The 23,841-nt window shown below is 35.1% G+C and overlaps 2 protein-coding genes across 2 annotated transcripts in view; one reads left to right on the top strand and one right to left on the bottom strand.

Moving 5' to 3' along the window:
• The window catches only part of LOC130839628 (integrin beta-3-like), a 192,402-nt gene extending 169,723 nt beyond the window's left edge, over positions 1-22,679 (top strand). Inside the window, exons 15-22 of the mRNA XM_057713858.1 lie at positions 6,357-6,404; positions 7,706-7,759; positions 8,789-8,893; positions 14,711-14,764; positions 15,351-15,455; positions 18,505-18,558; positions 19,557-19,661; positions 22,534-22,679. Coding sequence (XP_057569841.1) covers positions 6,357-6,404; positions 7,706-7,759; positions 8,789-8,893; positions 14,711-14,764; positions 15,351-15,455; positions 18,505-18,558; positions 19,557-19,661; positions 22,534-22,679 — 671 coding nt within the window. The remainder of the gene's footprint in view (positions 1-6,356; positions 6,405-7,705; positions 7,760-8,788; positions 8,894-14,710; positions 14,765-15,350; positions 15,456-18,504; positions 18,559-19,556; positions 19,662-22,533) is intronic.
• Positions 17,219-18,178, bottom strand: LOC130839833 (signal recognition particle 9 kDa protein-like). Its single transcript, XM_057714385.1, has one exon. It carries the CDS (start codon positions 18,087-18,089, stop codon positions 17,829-17,831), a length of 261 nt encoding a protein of 86 aa, XP_057570368.1. The 5' UTR covers positions 18,090-18,178; the 3' UTR covers positions 17,219-17,828.
• Positions 22,680-23,841: the final 1,162 nt, after the last annotated feature.

Genomic DNA, 23,841 nt, shown 5'->3' with positions numbered 1-23,841 from the left:
CCCTTCCAGGGAGTTTTGTATCCAGTTAATGGAATGGGGAAGAGAGCATGAGGGAGAGAGATGTGATACACAATCATTTCTACAACCATTTCTTTGATGAGAACTAGTCACACAGCTACATCTAAATGCAAATGGGAGGTGGAGTGGTGGAAGTGTAGTATCTAGCTGGGCATGTGCTTCCATCTACAGTTCTGAATTATGGAAGGAAATAGGAGTATTGGTAGGTAGCTAGCTGAGGGGTGTTTTGCCCCAGAAGCTATCTCTGAATTTTCATAAATGAAATTTATGACATTATGAAATTTGTTTCTAAAATCCATAGTTATTAACTTCTTCCTATCTGTATTCTTAGCATTGCTCAAAAAATAGTCAAGACCACTCAAATTAGGAAACGCTTATAGAGCAGAATGAAAACTTTGGAGTAGGCAATGTCTTCCCTAAAAAGTCATTCCTCAACCACTGCTATTCTTAAATGACCTTCACTCATTTCATTTTTACCCATTTTGCCAGAGGAATATTTTCATCCATTATGTCTGTGCTGAAGACTTCCAGATCTCTAGTTTAGGATTCTCCCCTGAATACAGATCAATATATCTAAAACTCCTACTATATATTCTCACCTTCAACATTCTAAAACTTGTAATTTCCTTCCATGTATTGGTCTGTCTCTCTCAGTAGGTCAAATTCAAACAAGTGGCGTGTGGAAAGCTAGAATGTTTTGTACTAATGCTTCACTCCTCACTCTCCTTCTCTGTTTATATTCCATTAATTTTCAAATCAACTTATCTCTATCAACAGGATACCTTTCATATCCTTCTCTTCGAAGATAATAGAATGCTCTAAGGTATAAATATCACAATACTGTTCAGCCGTTTAAATGTCTTTAGTGCCTAGCCATTGACCACCAAAAAAATCCAACTTCTATAGTCCAAGAATGGGACCTAAAGGGTCCTTCGGTATCAGGTCTTGGTTTCCAGCCTTTCTTATTACTCCCTGCCTCTCACTTGTGCTCTGCAGTCACACTGAAGGGGCTGAACTCCTGTATTGGATATGAGCAGCTTTCTGTGGGTAACAGGAATGTCACCTAATTTACTGAGTAGAAAATTCTCTCTCTTTCTTTGGTAACAAATGTCAGTTGATGTATCTATCTCCCCATGACAGACTGAGCTACTTGAATGCAGAGACTGTGCTCTCTTTTTAGCATCCATTATATTTCTTTCCAGTGTCTAGTATAGTGCCTAATACTTAGCAGAGTCAGTGAAAGTTTCTTCCACAAATGAATAATGCACTTTGTCACCTAATACTTAAGCCATAGCATTCCTCTTCCATCTCACTTCATACCTTTCAAACTTATTCACGTGTAACCTGAAAATTGTCAGCAGGAACCATACCTGGTTCTTTATTGTATTCCCATTAGCTAGCACAGTACCTTTCATTTATTAAAATAAGTGCTAAAATATTTGATGAGTGGATGGTAAGTAGAGAGACTGGCCAAATAGAGCGAAAAAGAAATTAAATAGTCTGTCCATTCATCTCACAAGCCCCAAATGTCAATTATATGATGTTATTAAAAATTAGTATCTAATGGCAAATTCTCCTATGTTACCTACTATTGTTCCTAAAGCCATATATCCATATCCACTTTCTATATTCTCTCTTTACACAAAAACACTGTGCTGAATGAGCAGCAATACAGGTGAGGTATACAGTTATTCCAGATGCATGAACATCTTAGATATTTTGAGTCACAAGTGGCTGTAAATAAATAAATCATCATGAAAAATAAATCACTTGAAAAATAAATCATCGTGAATACCAGCATTTGGTATATTGGCTGTTCCCTAAAGGAAAATGATATAAATGCCTTGAAAATATACTGCCATTCTTACTACCTTCCCTATACAACTGACTCTTTGCATGGCTGTATACAAATAGTTAACATTACAAGGAAAATGGAAAAACCTTACTTAAAGAAACAAAAACAGAATAAGACCAGGTAATAAATGGAAGAAAAGATAAGTAATTAAATATCATATAAATGGAAGAAAATCTCTGGAAAAAGTATACATAGTATAAATATATATACTTATATACATTTATTATAGATGTATTAATATAAAGGATGTGAAACAATTTACAAATAATATTAAAATACATAAGATTTCATTTTTTTAAAAAAGGTACAAATTTCTGGCTAGGGTCTATTTTTTTCTTTTCTTTTCTATTCTTTTCTTTTCTTTTCTATTCTTTTCTTTTCTTTTCTTTTCTTTTCTTTTCTTTTCTTTTCTTTTCTTTTCTTTTCTTTTCTTTTCTTTTCTTTTTTTGCTTTCCCTCGTCCCAGTCCTTAGTCTAAAAAAAAGAGAAGAGTTTAAGAAGAATGAAGAAAAGACTTAGAAGCCCTGCCACTTGATACTTATCGAGAGGAGACTCTTGCTACTGGAAGAATGCTTCCTGGCACTCCTAGACCCTTTGGAAGCGTGGCAGTAGGGCTATTTTTTAATTTAATGTGTAAGTTGTCAAGGTGCTGCCCACTTTATAACAACTTGCTATGTGTTTATATCAACTAAATCAAGTGTCACTTTAAGACTGGGGTAATGACAGCCAGAAATTTGTATTGTCAGTCTCTCTGTAGTTATGTTTCCCCATCTATCTACTTTTTCCAGTTTCTAGGCCTGTTTTACAATTTGAATGATAAATTTTCTTCTCCATGCATGCCCAGTCCCAGATCTTGCTTCAACTTCAGAACATGTTTAGCTAAAGTCTTCTCTGATACCATCCCAGGTAGTTTATAGAGATAATAATATATTCTTTTTTACTGATACAGAGAGTTTTCTATTTTAAAATAGTCACCAAATTTATGTTCATAAACTATTTTCATGGCATAAGTGAATCTGGTGTAGGGTAATTTCAAAGCTCCAGTGGAAACCAGTGTAAGTTTTCAGGCAACTGAGAATTTTCTCAAAATCCTTCTCTACTATATGTTTGATTAGTTGTATTTAACTTTAGATGCAGAATTCCTTCATAGATTATTTCTTGACCATAGTTTCACCAAGGCAAAGTTTAAGGTTCTTTAATAGAATGTTAAAATAATGTTTGGGACTCATTTTAAAAAGCAGTATTCATGGTACTGAAACATTGATTATATCCGTATTTTCCCTCAATCCTATCTTTTTTCATTTTAGTAGTAAAACATTTTAATAGAGTAGTAACACAGAGCATTAATATATTTCTACTATTTAATGTATCTCCTGTATTTTAATAATTTTTCTCGCTCCATATCTTTTTCCTAAGGAGGGGAAGTTAAAAGAAGTAAGATAAATACTGTTCTAGAAAACATGGGAATCAAGCTCACCAAAAAGGAGCTTAAAAGTCTACCAGATAATGTACTAGTTACTGGTGAGCACTGTAGTTACTACTGCACCTTTCTGCAGAGAACTTATTATATAGGAGACTTAATATGGATTATTTGAGGCTAAAAGGAAATTTGAGTATCTTAGAGTAGATCTGATTCCTAAAGTAAAGAAATTCTGCCTCACTTTTCAAAATGTAAAGTGGTCAACATGTTTCCTTGTTGATATCAAGTGTTCCAGAGAAGCCAGGATATTTGTCTATGGAATGGTCAAAATATAGGATAAAAATTGTATAGATTAAGTTTAAAAGTGACCACATCCTCCCCAGTTCTTCATTCCTTAGCTAATCCCATTGTGAACCATTTTCTCTTTTTATTTTACATGCTATCTCTAAGTGATTTTATGAACTCCCACATTCAACTATCAATGCTTAAGACTTCCAAATTGTATATTCTGTCTAGTCTTTTTCCCTGATCTTCAAACTATTTTATCATAAATCTTGTGAGACCTTTATATTTAGTCACCCAAAACAGTTGTCCAAATATAATTTTCTTAGTCTTTCATATTCTACATCTTCTTAAACTCATCCTTTTTCCCACTTCATTGCCCCCACCAAAGTCCCACATCCCATTAATTACCTTATGTTGCCTATGTAAGCTCCTAAATGTTTCTTAAATCCACTCCAAACATTTAGCCCTGTATCACTACCCTTATTTCTATTTCTTTTCATCTCTGAACTGTAGATAACTGTCTCTGCCTATAGTCTTACTTCTAAAGCCACTCTACACATGGTGGACAGAGTGATCCACTTATATGTAAATCGGATCGTAACTTCCTAGGAACTCTTTCTCCCTCACTAGCCTTCCCCTCTTCTACTTTTTTGGACCTTCTCTCAAAAAGTTGATCTACCTCAAGGCTCAGAAGGTTCCCTAAGTGATCTTTATCTACTTTCTTAGCTCTGAATTCTATTTGTATGAGAATAAATAACTAATATATGTTCCTATCCTAAAACTCTCCTAATATCTCTAGTTGGTTTATCTATTACCTATTTGCAGTCTCCACTTGAATAGCTCAAATCATCTATGACTTGTTTTGCCTAACTCTGAGCTCTTGATTTTTCTGCTAAAACTTATTTCTTTCCAGTCTCATTACAATCTCATTACAACTATCGTTTTTGCCTTGTGATGTCTTTGTTTAGCTTTGCTATCGAGGTAGCCTCACTTCTGCCTCTTTTCTGAAAAAATTTGTGTAGGAATGATGTTATTTCTTTATTTACTTTTTTTTTATTGAAGTATAGTTGATTTACAGTGTTATATTAGTTTCAGGTGTACGGCACAGCAAATCAGTATTTTTACAGATTGTAATCCATTAAAAGTTATTATAGGATAATGGCTATAATTCCCTGTGCTATATGATATATGTTTGCTGCTTGATCCCGTATCCCTAATTTGTCCCGACCCCCTTCCCTCACCCTTTGGCAGCCACTAGTTGGCTTTATATAATTGTGAATCTGTTTCTGTATTGCTATATACATTCATTTGTTTTATTTTTTAGATTCTGCATATATGTGATACCATATTTTATTTGTCTTTATCTGTCTGACTTATTTCACTAAACTTAATACTTTCCAAGTCCATCCATGTTGCTGCCGATGGCAAAATTTCATTCTTTTTTATGGCTGAGTAGTATTCCATTGTATATCTATATCTATCTATCTATCTATCTATCTATCTATCTATCTATCTATCTATATCTTCTTTATCCATTCATCTGTTGATGGACACTTAGGTTACTTCCATATCTGGGCTATTGTTAACAATGCTGCTGTGGACATTGGGGTGCATATGTCTTTTCAAATTAGTGTTTTTGTTTTTTTCTGATATATACCCAGGAATGGGGTTGCAGGGTACAGTAGATCAATTTTTAATTTTTTGAGAAACCTCCACAGTGACTGTGCCAATTTGTATTTCCACCAACAGTGTACAAGGGTTCTGTAAATTTATTATATCTTTCACCAAATTTGGGGTATTTTCAGCCATCATTTCTTCAAATCTTCTTTTTTTCCCCTGCCTCAATCTCTTTCTCTCCTTTTGGAACCCCAATGACGCATGTGGTAGATCTTTTGATATCATCCCACAGTCCCCTAATACTCTCCAACCTCTTCCCCTGTCCCTTAGATTAGATCATTTCTATTGAACTATCTTCAAGTTCACTATCGGTTTCCTCTATAATCATCATTCTGCTATTGATCACATCCATTAAAATTTTATTTCAGGTATTGTACTTTTCAGTTCTGAACTTTCTCTCTGGTTCTTTTCTATAGTTCCTATTTGTTGGCTGATAACTTCTTCTACCTTGCCATTCAAGTGTGTTTGCCTTTACCTCATCAAACATAGGCCCAATAGCTGATTTAAAGTATATATCTGATAACAGTAAATGGTTCCTCTCATGTTTGTAATGCAGAGTGAACCTCAACAACTCAAGAGAGTATAGTGTCTCTGGTGTACTCCATAATCTAGGGCAGAGTTTGGCAATGTTCCTATAAAGGCCAGATAATAAATATTTTAGGCTTTGCAGGCCATATGATCTCTGTCATAACTACTCAAGTGCTGTTGTCGTGCAAAAGCAGCCAAAACAGCAAAAAAGAGTGTTTTTTTCCCAATAAAACTTTATTTGTAAATGCTGAAATTTGAGTTTCATATAATTCTTTTCTGTCACAAATAATATTCTTCTTTGAGCGTTTTCAACCATTTAAAAATGCAAAAGCAGTTCTTAGCTGATGAGCTATATAAAAATGAGTGGTGGGTGGGTTTGGTTACTGTACCATAGTTTGTCAACCTCTGATCTAGGGAATAGGGCACATCATCTAATATAGAATCTCTGAAAACCAGGATTTATAAGTTGAAAGTTGTCATGGGGCACAATGGGAAAGGGTGGACTTTCACAATATAGGAGTTTCATTCTGAGTCTGAGTTGTTTTATTATTCTTATTTTTACCTTTTCTTTTAGTTCATGGGAACGTTGATAAGTTGACGGATGGAGTGAAAGCTCTTACAGGTGAGAAGTCAGTATAAATCTCAGAGTATAAATTTTACTCAAAGTTATATTTTGAAGATTTTTAATTTTCATTTTACTTTGCATCTGATAATTTTTAAATCTAATTTATCTAATTTCTTAGAGTTAGACTTTTGATTGTCTCCATTTTAGCAATAAAATTTCAGTTCTGTATCTTGGCAGTGAATTCTTTGTCTTTGGACTTGACATTATTATATCACCTTTCCTATGTTGGGGAGGGAAGACCCTAAATTATAGATTAAATCAACGAATGGTAAAGTAAAGCTCTGATAAAGATGTGTAACTGTTATTTAAAGATGATCAGAAACATTATTTGATCTGATGATAGAATATTTGGGTCAGTCCTAATAAAATCCCAGTTCACTAGAAAATTATGTAACCCTCATTTTCTTGTGTTGAGAGTCCACACTTTTTGTAACCATTATTTCCATTAATATGACGTGAATCATTTTACTGCAGTTAAGGAATCTATTTATATGAATGCTATTGATTGTATGTTTAGATATGTCAGGCTCTACATTTGCTCTTCATCAAGCAGTGAAGTTCAGGTGCAACAGGCTGAGATTATTTTTTTCATGTTTTGAAATTGGGTCATCCTTAAATTTTCATCTGATTGCATTTTGTATTTTTGAAGGAAGGGAGATTAATGTCAGTGATGTGGAATATGTTCTGGAAAACATGGGGATAGAGCTCACAGGAAAGGAATGGTTAAAGCTGCTGAAACATCTGCCAATAGATGGTGAGAATTTCAAATACTACTATAGCCTTTAAAGGAACTTAGTCCTATATATTTAAAAATTGTCTCTATTTGATCATGGCAGAAAGAATATGTATCTAGGAATATTTAGCATGACCTTGTTCTAACTTAAGAAGAAGTTCCATCTAAGTTTAGGAATGAATACAGCAGGCATGAATCCTGCCATCAGGAAAAGCACATTCATACTGTCACTTTTGAGTCCACTAAGAGGCCAAAAATTAATCTGTGAATATGAGAAACAGAAAGTAGGTCCTAGAATGAAGGCAGTAGGTAAATCAAAAAGGAGAAATGGAAATGAATATGTTTCAGCGTGGGGGTTAGTCGCTAGTACCTGCCTCTATTGCTCAGGAATAGGTGGAATGTCTGCCTTTTGAACCTTCTCTATTTCTTGATTTTGTTATTTTAGAGAAAATTGGACATTTCTAGTGCAAATAATCAACTGTATCTTTTAAAAATTCTAGCTTTTTTATTTTAGCTTCATGCACTTCTATGTAATTTGTAGCCTGAAATGTGCGATTTCTTATAGCAGATGGAAAGATCTGTCAAAATAGGCTGATGGATGGTATGACGTCTCTCAGAGGTAGGAATCATGGTGGAATACAAGTGGACATAAGATCTCTCAAGTGTTTTGTTTCTACACTTCCCTAATTGTGTAATTGCTAATATTGTCATTGGTCACATGTATTGATTTTATAGTCATACTCCTTCCAAGGACTATTTGTAATTTGCTCTTTTACTTTTATTTTTTGTGTCTTGGGAAGAAGTCCCCTACTCTTTGGGAATTTTTTTGAACTTAGGGGAAAAAAATAAATGAAGCCTATGTCTGTAATGTTTTATTTATGTATGTATGTGTGTATGTATGTATGTATGTATGTATTGGCTGTGTCAGGTCTTCCTTGCTGTGCCCAGGCTTTCTCTAATTGTGTTGAGTGGGGGCTGCTCTTTGTTGTGGTGCATGGGCTTCTCATTGCAGTGGCTTCTCTTGTTGTGGAGCACAGGCTCTAGGTGCGTGGGCTTCAGTAGTTGCAGCACACGGGCTCAGTAGTTGTGGCTCGTGGGCTCTAGAGCGCAGGCTCAGCAGTTGTGGAGCACGGACTTAGTTGCTCCGTGGCACGTGGGATCTTCCCGGACCAGGTATCAAATCCTTGTCCCCTGCATTGGCAAGTGGATTCTTAACCACTGTGCCACCCGGGAAGTCCCTGTCTGTAATTTTTCGGTTTTTTAAGAATAATGAACGATTCATTTTGCAGGTAATTTGTTCATTAGTGGAAATAATCTAAACTCTCAATTAGCAAAAATAAACTTTACTTATTGGTTAAAAAATAAGATTTGTTGTCTCCACTACTGAATTGACTATACTTTTAACATTAATTAATTTTCCCCTTCAAAATGTTTTACTGTGTAGATTGGTCCTCAAAAAACCAAATTTACATGAAGGGGTTTCAATTATTGTCTACTACTGGTTCTCGTTGTCATTTTTATCAGATGTATTGGGCCTTGGGCCTCAGTCCCTTATGCTGAAAAGGATAGTCATAATGCATAAGAATTAGTAGTTTTGCCACTTTTTGGATCCCTTAAATTTTGCTTGTATACGTGTCTGTTTCCCAAGGAGGGACCGTTGATGTCAATAAACTGGATACGGTTCTGGGAAACATGGGCATAAGCCTCACAGAAAAGGAGCTTAAAGATCTGACACAAAATCCGCCAGTGAATGGTAAGCATTTAAACATCACTGAGCTCCTCAGGAGGACAGGAGTTTGTACATTTTTGTATAAAAACCACTGACTGTGATTGTTTGGAGTCAAAAAGCCATTTTGAAAAACATAAAAGGGGGGCAGGGAATAGACCTAAAGTAAGACTCAGTCCTTTCTCCAGTCAGTCTCATCAACTTCTTGACCGCTTTTTCCACTGTGGAGATAAGCTCAAGGAAATCTCTAGGACCTCTGGCAGGGCAGAGAAAAAGAATATAGCAGAAAAGAGGAAAAAGTGAAAAGGTTAAAGTAAGAGGAAAATGAGGAGGATTAAAATAATAAAAAGAATGAGGAAGAGAAGGGAAAAATGCAAATAGTGGAAAATTTGTAAAATGCCATCAGGAATTTTCTTAAGTGAATAGAGTCATCTCCTCCTCCTCTCAGCACCATTTGAAATAGAATATTAAAGGGAATAGGGAACTAACAGAACATCATGAATCAACTATATTCCAATAAATTTTTTTTTTTTAAAAAGGGAAGAGGGAACAGTGAATGTGACTCTCCCTTCACCACAGATGGCCGCTACCACAGTGGGAAGACCATTGTGGTGATTCTAGGAAGTATGTTGTTTTCTCCTACTCTGGAAACTTTATGGATTCCTGTATTTCTGGGCAAGTCTCCATGATTCCAGGCTAATGTTTGGGAACTTTAAATCTCACTTGAAAGATGGAAACCTTAACTTCCCTATTCATTTTTCAGAATTGATGAAGTACATACATGTGAATTTCGTTAGCATATTTCTTTCTAGCTTGCCATTTGTTTGAAACAGACCCTGTGGTGGAGCTCTGTATGCAAGAGGTTTCTTGGGGAATACTCTCAAGACGTTACCTATAAGGCAATGAGGGAAGCAGGATTGGGTAGAGGAAGATGTTGAACTGCAGTGCAGTTGCTATAGAGTCTCAGCTGATCCTACAGAGGTTGGGCCTTTGTACTTCACATCAACCAGTCTTTGGATGCAGGACGTTCTCTGATAGGAAACATAACTTCAGGTGAGACAGCTCCTTTCAGAAGAAGGCAATTCCCAGAGAGAGGATAAGCAGTGAACCAATGGCAGTCAATACTTTTGGCTACTGGGAGAATGACTACCTTGGACTGAAGAGGAATAGCATCCACTACACTACTCTAATAAAATAATGAGAAAAGTGATTTAAATGTGGGACTAACTTCATCCAAGGCCATAATCTTGACTGAAGGAGTCAGCAGCAGAAATTCTCTTTTTCATGGGTCTAAAAGGAGAAGGGAATAAAATTAAATGGGAAGAGCACTTGGTTTGTAACTAAAACCATCTACAGAACATTTTTTCTAGTATAATTCTTCCTATAGCTCAAATAAAAACTAATAAAATTAAAATGGGTTGAGATGATTAAAAGGAGGAAACTGACCAAATTAAAATGGTCATTTTGCAATCTACAAGTTTTTATGTCACAAAACATTTTTATTGTTTATTGAGGTTCTGGCCAACAGAATGATTTAGAGACTTGGTGTGAGAGAAAAAACAATTCCTTATAAGGCACTGGATTCCAATTCTGATCTTAATTGAATGGCCTAGGGCTTAGAGCCCTTGAGCTCACTCCTCAGCAAATGACTTCCTCACTTGGTGTCTATTAGGAAAGAGTTTTGGTGCTATTGGTAAAGATAAGATTCGGTACAATGATCAGCTGAATGAGAAAATCCAAATCCAGATCAAATAGACACTTTATCATTCCTTGTCCCCAACATCTTTCTATCTGTGACCTATTTACTTTCAGTGACTGTGGAAGCCAAATGAAACCAGTGCACATGATCCACACTACACTGACCTGTAGCTGACTCTCATATAGAAACTTATATTGGTCTGATTTGATTTTCTAGATCCAGGAGAAAAAGAGGACCAAAGAGTCTTCTCATTCTATGCTAGAAACAATTAATGATTAACCATTATGAATATTTCATATTGTTATTTGGCCAGCATTCCAGTTTACTGGAGATGTTATATTACTTTTTCATTGCTCATATGTATCAGTTCATTGATATTATAGATTAAGGTTCATAGGTTTTAGGGTTTCCTACTAACATGAAGTTTCTGCTTAAATTATTTCTTTTACTATCAGGACAAAAAGTGGCATACAAAGGGAGCGTTTTAGACTATTAATGGCATAATAAACCTTCATTTACTACTTTTCTCTCCTTAAATTATAATAGTCAATAATTTTATAATGCTTTTGTATGTGCTGGGCACTATGCCCAAAGATATATATGTGTATATATTTATACACATGCATACATATGTATATCTTCATGTAATTCTCACAAAAACTCAATAAAATAAGTACTATTATTAAAACATTATACATTTGAGAATCTAGAAAATGGACTAATCAAGTGAGCTAAATTTTTTCTCTGTTATATTTTCAATTTTTATATCTTTTTCAAAATTGACTTTTTTTTAAGTTCTTTATTGGAATATAATTGCTTTACACTGTTATGCCTGTTTTTGAGGTACACCAAAGTGAATCAGCTGTGTTTATACATATATCTCCCTATCCCTTCCCTCCTGCGACTCCCTCCCACCTTCCCTATCCCAGCCCTCTAAGTCATCACCCATCATCATGTTGATCTCCCTATGTTATGCAGCAACTTCCCACTAGCTATCTATTTTACATTTGGTAGTGTATATGTCAATGCTACTCTCTCACTTCATCCCAGCTTCCCTTTTGCCCCGCCCCCCCACCTTGTGTCCTCAAGTCCATTCTCTAGATCTGCATCTTTATTCTTGCCCTGTCACTGGGTTCATCAGCACCATTTCTTTAGATTCCATGTATATGAGTTAGCATACAGTATTTGTTTTTCTCTTTCTGGCTTACTTTGCTCTGTATGACAGTCTCTGGGTCCATCCACATCACTAAATAACTCAATTTCATTCCTTTTTATGGCTGAGGAATATTCCATTGTATATATGTGCCACATCTTCTTTATCCACTCATCTGTTGATGGGCATTCAGATTGCTTCCATGTCCTGGCTATTGTAAACAGTGCTGCAGTGAACATTGTAGTACATGTTTCTTTTTGGGGTTTTTTTGGTTTTTTTGTTTGTTTGTTTTTTAGCTCTTTATTGGAATATAATTGCTTTACACTCTTGTACCAGTTTTTGAGGTACACCAAACTGAATCAGCTATATTTATACATATATCCCCATATCCCCTCCGTCCCGTGACTTCTGCCCACCCTCCCTGTCCTGGCCCTCTAAGGTATCACCCCTCATCGAGTTGATCTCCCTCTGTTATGCAGCAACTTCCCACCAGCTATGTATTTTACAGTTGGTAGTGTATATATGTCTATGCTACTCTCTCACTTTGTCCCAGCTTCCCCTTGGCCACCCCCCTGAACCCTGTGTCCTCCATTCCACTCTCTGCATCTGCATCTTTATTCTTGCCCTGTCACTGGGTTCATCAGTACCGTTTTTTTTTAGATTCCATATATATGAGTTAGCATACAGTATTTGTTTTTCTCTTTCTGGCTTACTTCACTCTGTATGACAGTCTCTAGGTCTATCCACCTCATTACATATAGCTCAATTTCATTCCTTTTTATGGCTGAGGAATATTCCATTGTATATATGTGCCACATCTTCTTTATGCATTCATCTGTTGATGGGCATTCAGGTTGTTTCCATGTGCTGGCTATTGTAAATAGTGCTGCAATGAACATTATGGTACATGTTTCTTTTGGGATTATGGTTTTCTCTAGGTATATGCCCAGGAGTGGGATTTCTAGATCATATGGTAGTTCCATTTTTAGTTTTTTAAGGAACCTCCAAACTGTTTTCCATAGTGGCTGGACCAACTTACATTCCCACCCACAGTGCAGGAGGGTTCCCCTTTCTCCACACCCTCTCCAGCACTTATTGTTTCTAGATTTTTTGATGATGGCCATTCTGACCAGTGTGAGGTGATACCTCATTGTGGTTTTGACTTGCATTTCTGTAATGATTAGTGATGTTGAGCATCTTTTCATGTGTTTGTTAGCCATCTGTATGTCCTCCTTGGAGAAATGTCTATTTAGGTCTTCCACCCATTTTTGGATTGGGTTGTTTGTTTTTTTGATATTGAGCTGCATGAGCTGCTTGTGTATTTTGGAGATTAATCCTTTGTCTGTTGCTTCATTTACAAATACTTTCTCCCATTCTGAAGGTTGTCTTTTTGTCTTGTTTATGGTTTCCTTTGCTGTGCAAAAGCTTTTAAGTTTCATTAGGTCCCATTTGTGTATTTTTCTTTTTATTTCCATTATTCTAGGAGGTGGGTCAAGAAGGATCTTACTGTGATTTATGTCATAGAGTGTTCTGCCTATATCTTTCCTCTGGGAGTTTTATAGTGTCCGGTCTTACAGTTAGGTCTTTAATCCATTTTAAGTTTATTTTTGTGTATGGTATTAGGTAGTATTCTAGTTTCATTCTTTTACATGTAGCTGTCCAGTTTTCCCAGCACCACTTATTGAAGAGGCTATCTTTTCTCCATTGTATGGTCTTGCCTCCTTTGTCATATGTTAGGTGTCATGTATTTTAAACAATTATTTTACATTAATCCCTCCTTTGGTATTAGGGTAATACGGGCCTCATAGAATGAATTAGGAATTATTTTCTCTTCTTCTATTTTTCCGAAAGAGTTTGAGGAAAATTGGTATTAATTCTTCTTTAAATGTTCATCAGATTCACCAGTAAAACCAACTGGTCCCAGGCTTTTCTTTGTGGAGAGGTTTTTGATTACTGATTCAATTGCTTTACTTCTTACAGGTCTTTAAAGGTCTATTTCTATTTCTTCTGGAGTCAGTTTTGGTAATTTATGTTTCTAAGAATATATCCTTTTAATCTAGGTTATCTAATTTGTTGGCATGCAATTATTCATAGTATTCTCACATAATCCTTTTTATTTCTCTGAGGTCTGTAGCATGTCCCCACTTTCATTATTTATTTTAGTATTTTGCATCTTTTTTCTTTTTTTTTTCTTAATCAACCTAGCTAAAGACTTGTCAACATTTCATTTTCTTGATTGTCTTGATTTTTCTGTTCTCAGTTTCATTTATCTCCACAGTAATTTCTTATTCCTTTCTTTCTACTAGCTTTGAGTCTAGTTTGGCACAATCCACTTCCTGAGGCTTATGAAGGGCCCAATCTTGCCTGAGGTGTGTGGCCACATGGAGGAAGGTTACTAAATTAGTATTCTGTTAGCAGAAAGAATAATAGTAGCTATTTATAGCTGATTGTTAGACAACAAGCAATGTCTGCCACATACCCCAAAGCCTACTACACAGACTGATTCATATTAACAATGCTTTACATACTTAATGAATGAATTAATTAGTAGACAAAAAAGTAGTGAGGAAGAATATTTCCTGTGGTGGGAAATGGTACAAAGCTTTAATAGTTGTCTCAAATGTATAGATATCAAGTATTTGCATCATCATGGTGATTGAAAATATTGGAGAAAAGAAATGGAAGATGAAAAGCATGAACTCTTTTGCATTTGAGGTGACCACTGATGGAACTTTGTGGCTGGCATAAATCAAATCTTGACCTCCTTATGAAGCAGTGTAGCTTCATATGAGCTCGAGAAACCCTATGATCCAGGAAACAGGTGGTTCTTAATTTCATTGGATGAATTCTTGAAATCTAGTAATTATAAATTAAATATGGCTTTATAAAATGCAATAGAAAGAGTAGATTTTTGACGAAGAGTTATAAACAAGTACTTTATACCTTTTTTGTGACTCTGTATCATTTGTATTAATTGTGCCTTTTCTAATAGCTAATGGAAAGATTGTTCTCAATAAGCTAATGGATGGAGTAAAAGCTATTATAGGTGAGTGACAAATACTCTAGATCTAAGAACATAAGTAATTATACTAAATTATATTTAATGGTATTTTTCATTATACCTATTGTCATTGATTGAGGCATTTTTCCTTTTTGTTCATGAATGGTATATAATGAATTCCCCAGAGTTGGTTCAACTGTGGATAATCTTTATTTTAGTAACAGTGCTTCAGTGCACATCTTGATAGCAAGTATTTTATTCTATGAAGCATTTGTCGACAACATATTTCATATGAGTTTATAGTTATTATATATGAGTTTAAATGACCAAATATAGGTTAACACTGTAGATGAAGGAAAGCTTCAACTTATATAGGTAATTGTATAAAGACTAACACGAATTCCATTCAGTAACTAAAGATCAACTATCTAAAACATTTTAATTTATAGTGGCACTTTATATCCCTGCATTTTATTGTGTACTATATCACGCTGTCCACAAGATGAGGAGATAATACCTTTCACATGTGTTTGTGTTGAAGATTTGCTCTTGAGATCATTGCTACATAGGAAAAGATTATTTATTTTTACATGTTAAATCTTTAAATAAATTTTATTCTTATTATTTGTAGGGGAGGACATTGATATCTGTGACACAGAAGATATTCTGGAAAACATGGGGATAGAATTTACAGATGAGGAACGCTTGGAGCTGTTAAAAAAGTTACCGGTTGATGGTAAGCCTTTCAAATATCAATGTAGTAGTGGTTCTCAAATAGGGAGAGTTTCGCTCCGGAGGAAACATTTGGCAAAGTCTGGAGACATTTTTGGTTGTCACAACTTGGTGGGGGAGGGGAAGGTGCCACTGGCGTCTAGTGGATAGAAGACAGGTAGTGCACAGGACAGCTCCCTACAGCAAAGAACTACCCAGCCCAAAATGTCAGTAGTGCTGCTTTTAAGAAACTCTGCAATAAAACTTACAAGGAAACTTAGATTTGGGTGCTTAAGTAAGAATGTCTGTTCTGTTTGAGACTTGAGGAAAACGCTTGTCAAAGATTAAGAAATCTTTATTGCATAATTTAGTTCTTCATTTGGAAATCAAGAAACATACGGCACTGAGAAATGCCTGCCATTACTCTTTTTTTTTTTTTTTTTTAGTTCTCTCAATAACTTTATTTTGTATAGATATAAATAAACATGTTTTAGATTTAAGGATTTCAGTTTCTCCCACCACATAAGAACACTTTCCATGGGGACAGTCTTGTTTTACTTCCCATCTACCAAAAATGGCATTTGATAATAGACATAGCTCAGTAGAAAAGGCAGATGTTACTTATAAATTACTATTCAATTAAAATTATGAGAAAACTTAAGAGCTGGCTACTTATACTCACTCCCCTGAAAAATAATCATAACAATAATAATAATAGCTACGGTTTATTGAGCTTTACTGTGTTCCAGGCACTGTGCTAAGGGCTCAAAGTGCATCATGCCATTTAATCTTGAAAGCCCTATGAATACTACTGTCAGCCCAATTTCCAGAGAAGAAAAAGGAGGCTTCGAGAAGCACTGTCTCAAAAGCCACAGAATTAGGGAATAGTGAAGCCAAGATTGCAACGCAGGCAGTCTGCCTTGGAACTCTGCTCTTAATCACTGCTACAAGCTACAGGGACTCAACGAACTCAAAAGAAGGCCCCCCACTTCCAGGTTATCTTCATAAAGTAGTGTTAGAAATTGGAAGATGTAAATGAGAAAGAAAAGGCCAAAAAAACCTCCGGTTATTCTAATATGGAGGGAAAACACCCAAAATTCAAAAAACCTTACACTATTTGATGTTACTTTTCTTAATCAAGAAAACAAAACGCCACAGCATACAGCTCAGAGAAAGTGATGTAATAAAAGTACCAAGAAACAAAAAATAAAATGTACACATAGCATCATTAGGCTCACTTTAGTCTAAATGAATACAGGATATCCCAGTCAAGAAATCAATAATTCTTGAGAAGTTAAAAACTTAAAGAGAAACAATATATTTTAGGTACTGACCTCTCTGAAATATGCCAAAATTCATATGGTTAATGGAACTTTCCATGTTAAAACGTTGGTCAACACAACACATTCCTAACAAAAAATATTTCAGTGTAGGAATCAACATGTGAACATTATATTTAGGTGGTAAAACTCAGGTTACATAATAAGATAAATATCAAATAATATACTTCTGGTTTAATGGAAAACAGTTGTGACAGTCATACTTAACACCCTGGTTAAGTAATGAGAGAAATGGCAAAATAAATAATTAGAGGTATGCAAAAATTTAACAGTTCAAATAATCCTTAGCCCTTCTGTGGAAATACAACTGGCAAATATGTGGCAAATATTTCTGTAATATGGTGGTTTCAATTCATTACTCATCATTCTATTCATGTATTTAAAGTAACTGCAGACGTTTCTGAGCACTGAAAATTAGACTCAAAGTAAGTCTTTGCTCAACAAGTTAACGATACTATGAATCCCTTATATTTAAAAATATAGTTTAAATTTGTAAAGTTTAAGGTAAAGCATACTTGCTTTCATAATTATTTTTAAATATAATTGAGACTACACTACTATATATAACCAGCTATACTGTTGTGCACAGTTAATTCCAGTTACCATATTTTATATTTGTTGGTCATCAAGAGCACAAAACATACACTCTGAAAGAATTATACCAATCCAGCAAAATGGTTACATTTAATTTTCTTTTAAAGACAGATTAGCTAAATTTAAGGAACAACTGGCTTTTCTTGATATCTCATTTTCAAATTACTGACACAAACTTACCAGAGAGTAATTATTTATTTTCCCTAACATCAAATAACCTGCAAAAAGTTTCCAAGATAGATGCATTTCTTGTTCCACTTCCAAAAATAAACGCTTTCTAACTGAAAGCATTTACATTCCTAGCTCTCTAAAGTAAACATTAAAAAACAAAGTACAAAAAATGATCTCTCAGCATCTGAACAGCCCACTTAGTTACATAAAGTATTTTCTGTCTCAACACTTTCTCAAATTCAAAAGATATTTACTTCCTAAGAACATGACAAACAGTCTTCATTTCAAACTAGTCAGTCCGTTTCCATGGCAACACTGCGGGATTCCTTGGCCACCATAAGTCGTATTAGTTGACTGTGGAGTTTCTCAATCTTCTTTACATCTTGAGCTTGGTCTGTTCTATACACCAAACAAACTAAATCATCTGTTACTTTAATACACAAACTCCCATCAGAATGCCTATATTTGAGAACCACACGTGCCTTCATAGGGTCGGCGAGGTAGAGTTTCTCCGCTGCGCGACGGAACTCCTCCCAGGTCTGGTACTGCGGCATCGTGGGCGCGCAGCAGAACGGCGGAGGGAGGCAGAGCTGAGGACCAGGGGCGGCGCGGCCCACCTGCCTCCTTGCTTTCCGCAGCCACCTACCGCCTGCCATTACTCTTAATTCTACTGGAATACTTCATGTTAAGCGAGGAAATTTAAGAAAAAGGAAGTGTGGTAGTTTACTAGAAATCCGAATGAGAAAATTAAAAGGGGGCATTAAAATACTGCATATTTCAGCAAGGTTGAAGAATAATAATAATAATACTGGCTTTACTTGCCAAAGAGAAAGGAAAATGATCACATTTTAAAAGTTTTTTATTTCGTAATGTTTTTATAAGTTGATAGATATGGAAAAATTTCTAAAGCCTTATTTCTGAAATGATTTTTAAATCATCTTAGTACCTGAATTATGTGTTTTCTTACAGCTGATGGAAAAATCTATCAGAACAGATTGCTGGAAGGTATAAAGACTCTTAGAGGTAGGAGAGAGTCATAATGAAAAAAGCAGATGAATTCAAGGTTTTTGTGATTCACATTTAACTTATTTCCTTGATATTTAAATATGAACCCTGCCTTCTTGTCATATATGTTGACTCTATCCTTAAGATTCGTCTAAAGAGTGCTCTGTAATGCACCATTTTTTAATTGTGAGATAGATAAATTAGAAGTTTGGGACTAACATATACACACTAATATATATAAAATAGAACAACAAGGACTTATTGCATAGCACAGGGAACTATACTCAGTATCTTATAATAAGCTATAATGGAAAAGAATCTGGAAAAGAATATATATGTGTGTGTAACTGAATCACTTTGCTGTACACTTGAAGCTAAAACAGCATTGTAAATTAACTATGCTCCCATTTTTTAAATTTTTCATTAAAAAAAGATTCTTCTGTAGAGTGCTCTGTAATTTACCATTTCTTTATTGTGGTAAAATACACATAAGATAAAATTTACTATTTTAGCCATTTTTTAGTGAACAATTCAGTAACATTAAGAACACAATCTTGCGCAACCATTACCACCGTCCATTTCCAGAACCTTTTCATCATCCCAAACAGAAACTCTAACAAGAAACCCATTAAAAAGTAACTCCCCATTTCCCCTCCCCCAGCCCCTGATAACTACTACTCTACTTCCTGTCTCTCTGAATTTGCCTATTTATGTACCTTATGTAAGTGGGTATCATTTACTTTTGTTATGTTGTGTTTTTAGAGAACAATCCACATTCCTTTGGAACTTCCCAGACTTTGGCAGGGCTTGAAATAATCAAAATCTAAATCTGTAGTATAAAAAAAATAAAAGAAAGGCCTTCTTTTATTCAGGAAATTTAATCAACAGTGAAGTCAACCAGTCTGAAAATGTAATCAACACCACCACCCATTAACTGAACAGAAGAATTGGATTGCCTATTTATGTCACATTTTAGAGTTACTATATTTTGCTCTTATCCCTGTCTCTTTTTTAAGGAGGGGAAATTGATGTCAGTAAACTGGACACAGTTCTGGGAAGCATGGGGATGAACCTCACCGAAAAGGAACTTGAAGATCTGACACAGAGCCTGCCAGTTGATGGTGAGCAGCGGATGGTGACCATTCAAAGTTCAAATAGCGTAGTGGTTAAAGGTACAGACTCTGGAGCGAGACTGACTGGGTTTGAATTCAAACTCTTCTGCTTAAAAGTTGTGTCATCTTAATGTTTCTCTGCCTCAGTTTCTTCATAGATGAAAGGAGTACATTATTAGCACGTACTTGATGGAGATTTTGTGAGGATTAATCTAGACCAGTGTCAGGTACATAACGTGTCCAGTGAAGTTGCTCATTGTTGTCATCATTGCCCTATTGTTCCAGTCATCACTGTTACTACCAGGCACCTCTGCACGCGTGGGAGCTTATAGTTATAGACCTCTTCAAAGTACTTACTGGACATCAAGCTATTGAGAAAACCTTTGAGAACCTAGAGAACAAACTCTTTCTCTGGGCATTTCCATTAACTTACATTAATGGGTTTTGCACTATGAAGTCTACACATTACTGAAAATGTCAACAAGATTACTGAAGGACCGGGGGGAGATAAGGGAAAAAGAAAAAAAGTGGGGAGAGGTTGCAGAGGGCAGGACTTGTGACAGTGGGATGAAAAAGAATTTAAAAAGAGTAAATTTGGAAACCATGAGGGAGAAACAAAGAAAGCCTAATGAGCAGAATGATTACAGTTTCACCCCAAGTTGCATCACATTTGCAGAGATCATGTTCCCCCAGCTATTTAAGATAGAGAGAAAGAGGTATCGTGCCGCCTTTTTTGTCCTCTCAGAGACCCTCATCACTGAGCAAAGTTATCTATAATTCGGGCCAGCACAGTGGACATGTTCTCCCTCCTTTAGAAGGCTGTAAGGATTCCTGTATGATGTTGCCGGAACTTGTTATCCAAGAGCTGATACTAGACTTAAATTCCCTTTTGAAAAGCTGGAAACAAGCTCTGATTTTTAAGAAATGTTAAATGAGGTTGAAGTGTAACTGTTCACAGAGCAATTCCCTCCCAGAAGGACAAGAATTGGGATATGTTAACTTTAGAAGAGTCCAGTAAGGCCAAGAAATGTCTTACCACTGGGCAAATCCACTTTTTCCCATCTTCATGAGATGCCATTTAGTGGCATTTTGGTCACTTCTTACTTTCCATTTTTCAAAGATAAGTTGTTTTATAGAAGACATTGTGTTGTTACCCTTTCATTTTCCAACATTTTTGATTCACTAATGCAACATGTGTGTTTTGTTTCCTTATTTTCTTTGTTGCTTGAATTTACACTAAATAGTGAAACTTGCCTCTAGATGTGGGACAACCAGCTTTGCTTGTAAGACCTTCTTTTAGCTCAAAATGCTAAAATTTAGCTGAAATTATAGTGGATTTTGTATTGTGCTTATTAGTTATATTTTCTCAGTAAGGTAGTATGTAATTCAAGTTTTGTCTTCTGCAATTAGCAAATAACAGGTAAACATTCTGAAAATAAAAGTACAAAAATGTGTCACTGCTTTCCTCTTTCTCGATACTTAATACAATTGAGATTCTGATTTAGTGAGCTTATTCTGCCTCTGTAATATTTCTATTTTAACGTCCCTTTACAAACTGATGAAGTAGGGGAATTCCCTGGTGATCCAGTGGTTAGGGCTTTGCACTCTCACTGCCAAGGGCGCAAGTTCGATCCCCAGCCCAGAAACTAAGATCCCGCAAGCCACATGGGTAGCCAAAAAAATAAATAAATAATAAAATAAAAATAAAGATTCTGCCCCAAAAAACTGATGAAATAAATCACTGTATATCTATTATATACAAAGCCTGCAATTAACTACAAGTCTTGAATTATTTCTAACTTGCACATATAATTTAAAGAGTCAATGAATTATTTTCAGTTTAATTGTAATAATGGATAAGTAGTGAGTATGGGTCAACTTTATATGAATGGAAAATTACTGAACGTAAAACAGTGAAATATGGTATACACCACCCTTTTAATTTTGCCCAGGAGCCTAACTAAATAATGGAGAGTTTTCCAATATCTAAATGCTAAAAAGCAGCTAAAATAAATGGAGCTTCCTTTACATATCATTCTTCTATGACTGAAAGTTTTAATATCTTAAAGCAAAAAAGTCAATGTCACATTGTTAATATAGCTATATATGTGAAATGTAAAACCTTTTTCTTGTTTCACACTAATGAAGGGGAGAAATAGGATAAAATTCTAGAGAAAGTGATAAGTACCATTTTTTTTGCTCGTTTTCTCTTTGATGTTATATGTGTAGGTGTCATCTGTATGTTTTCTTGCAGTTGATGGGAAAGTTGATATGAAAAAGGTAATGGATGAAGTGAAAGCTTTCACAAGTTAGTGATAAATTTACTAATAAACTGAGGGCCCCAGGGCTCGACAATAATTTTTATTTTTCTATCATGTTTTCCCAATATCCTACTGCTAGATCTAATGGAAAGTTTTATCTTGGGTTACATAAATTTAAATTTGGTAAAAAGAAGCAAAAATAAAACAATACAAAATATACCTACAGGACTAAATGTAAGTTAGAAATCCTACATTCTGTAGAGCTTTCCTTCCTAATAAAATGTTTCCCTGCATGAAACTCGAGGCAGGCACAATAAATGGCACTGAATTTTTGAATAATTGAGGTAACATTGTCAGTGATCACATTATTAACAAAATCATGTAACACTTTCTTACGACATTATATTAGTTATCTAGGTGGATTAATTGACCAGTATAGAAATGAATTTTTTTTTCTCAGCATTTAAAAAGAACTTTTGTCTATTAGTATTGAAGAAACAATTAAAGTTCTAATTTCCCCCAAGACTGTGTAGTAGATGCAGACTGCATCATGCTTTTGCTAGTCAACCTAAAATTTGGAATCATCACTAATATATATAATTATTTCTAACTTTCTAAAGGTGAAAAGATTGATATCAACAACCTGGAAAATGTGCTGAGTAATAGGGGAACTGAACTTCCAGACACAGAATATACAGAGCTGGTGAAAACACTGCCAGTTAGTGGTAAGCCTAAAAAATGCTGCTGGAACCTTCCTAACAACTAGAGCTTGTAAGCCTGGGAGGGAAATTCTAAAGTTTTAGAATTTAATGCCTAAGGATTGTTGGAAAATTTAAACTCTGGGTTATTTTTAAAAGCGTGCCGCCCAAATTGAAGGATATTCTAAAAAGTACATGGCTTGTATGCATCAGAAATGTGAAAATCATGACGGAAAAGGAATGAGGAATTTTCCCAGATTGAAGAATAAAGAGACATGACAAATTGATGCTTAATTGCTAAAGATGACATTAATGGAACAACTAGTAACATTTGAGTAAATTCTTTAGATTAGTTAGATGTGCTATATCAGTGATAATCTTCTAATTTGGGTAATTGTACTGTGGCTATGTAAGAGAATGATGTATGTATGTGTGTATACATATATGTGTGTGTGTGTATATATATGTATGTATATGCATATATATTTAAGATAATGCACACTAAAGTATTTAGTGGTTAAGGGCATCGTGCCTGCAAGTCACTCGCAAACATTCAGAAAAAAAATAATAACATGCACCTACAGAGAGGACGATAAAACAAGTATGGTAAAATGTTAACATTTGGAAAATCCGGGTGAAGACTATGTGAGAATTCTTTGTACCATTTTTGCCACTTTCTAAAATCATATCAAAAAGCTAAAATAAAAAGACTCTGTCAGTGGCATATAGATATAAGTTTGAGAATCACTGAAATCTCCAGTGAAAAGCTGCCATGGTAAGATAAGCAATGATTTTGGTCTTTCACTTGTCTTATTTTTTAGATCCCATAATAAGTAAAAACATACAGTATTTGTCTTTCTGTTTGACTTACTTCATGAAGCATAATACTCTCCAGGTTCATTTATGTTGTTGCAGATGGCAAAATTTTATTCTATTTTATGGCTGAGTAATATTCCACTGTGTATTCCACATCTTTATCCATTCACCTATTGAAGGACACAGGTTGATTCCATATCTTGCCTATTATAAGTAATGGAAATATGAACATTCTGGTGCATCTATCTTTTTGAATTAATGTTTTTATTTTCTTCAGATATGTATGCAGGAGTGGATTGCTGGATCATATGGTAGTTTTATTTTTAATTTTTTAAGGAATCTCTGTACTATTTTCCATAGTGGATATACCAATTTACATTCCCATCAACAGTGTACCAGGGTTCCCTTTTCTCC

This window comes from Hippopotamus amphibius, chromosome 17 (assembly GCF_030028045.1).
Source record: "Hippopotamus amphibius kiboko isolate mHipAmp2 chromosome 17, mHipAmp2.hap2, whole genome shotgun sequence".
Taxonomy (NCBI): domain Eukaryota; kingdom Metazoa; phylum Chordata; class Mammalia; order Artiodactyla; family Hippopotamidae; genus Hippopotamus; species Hippopotamus amphibius.
This window is presented reverse-complemented; position numbering and strand designations above follow the sequence as displayed.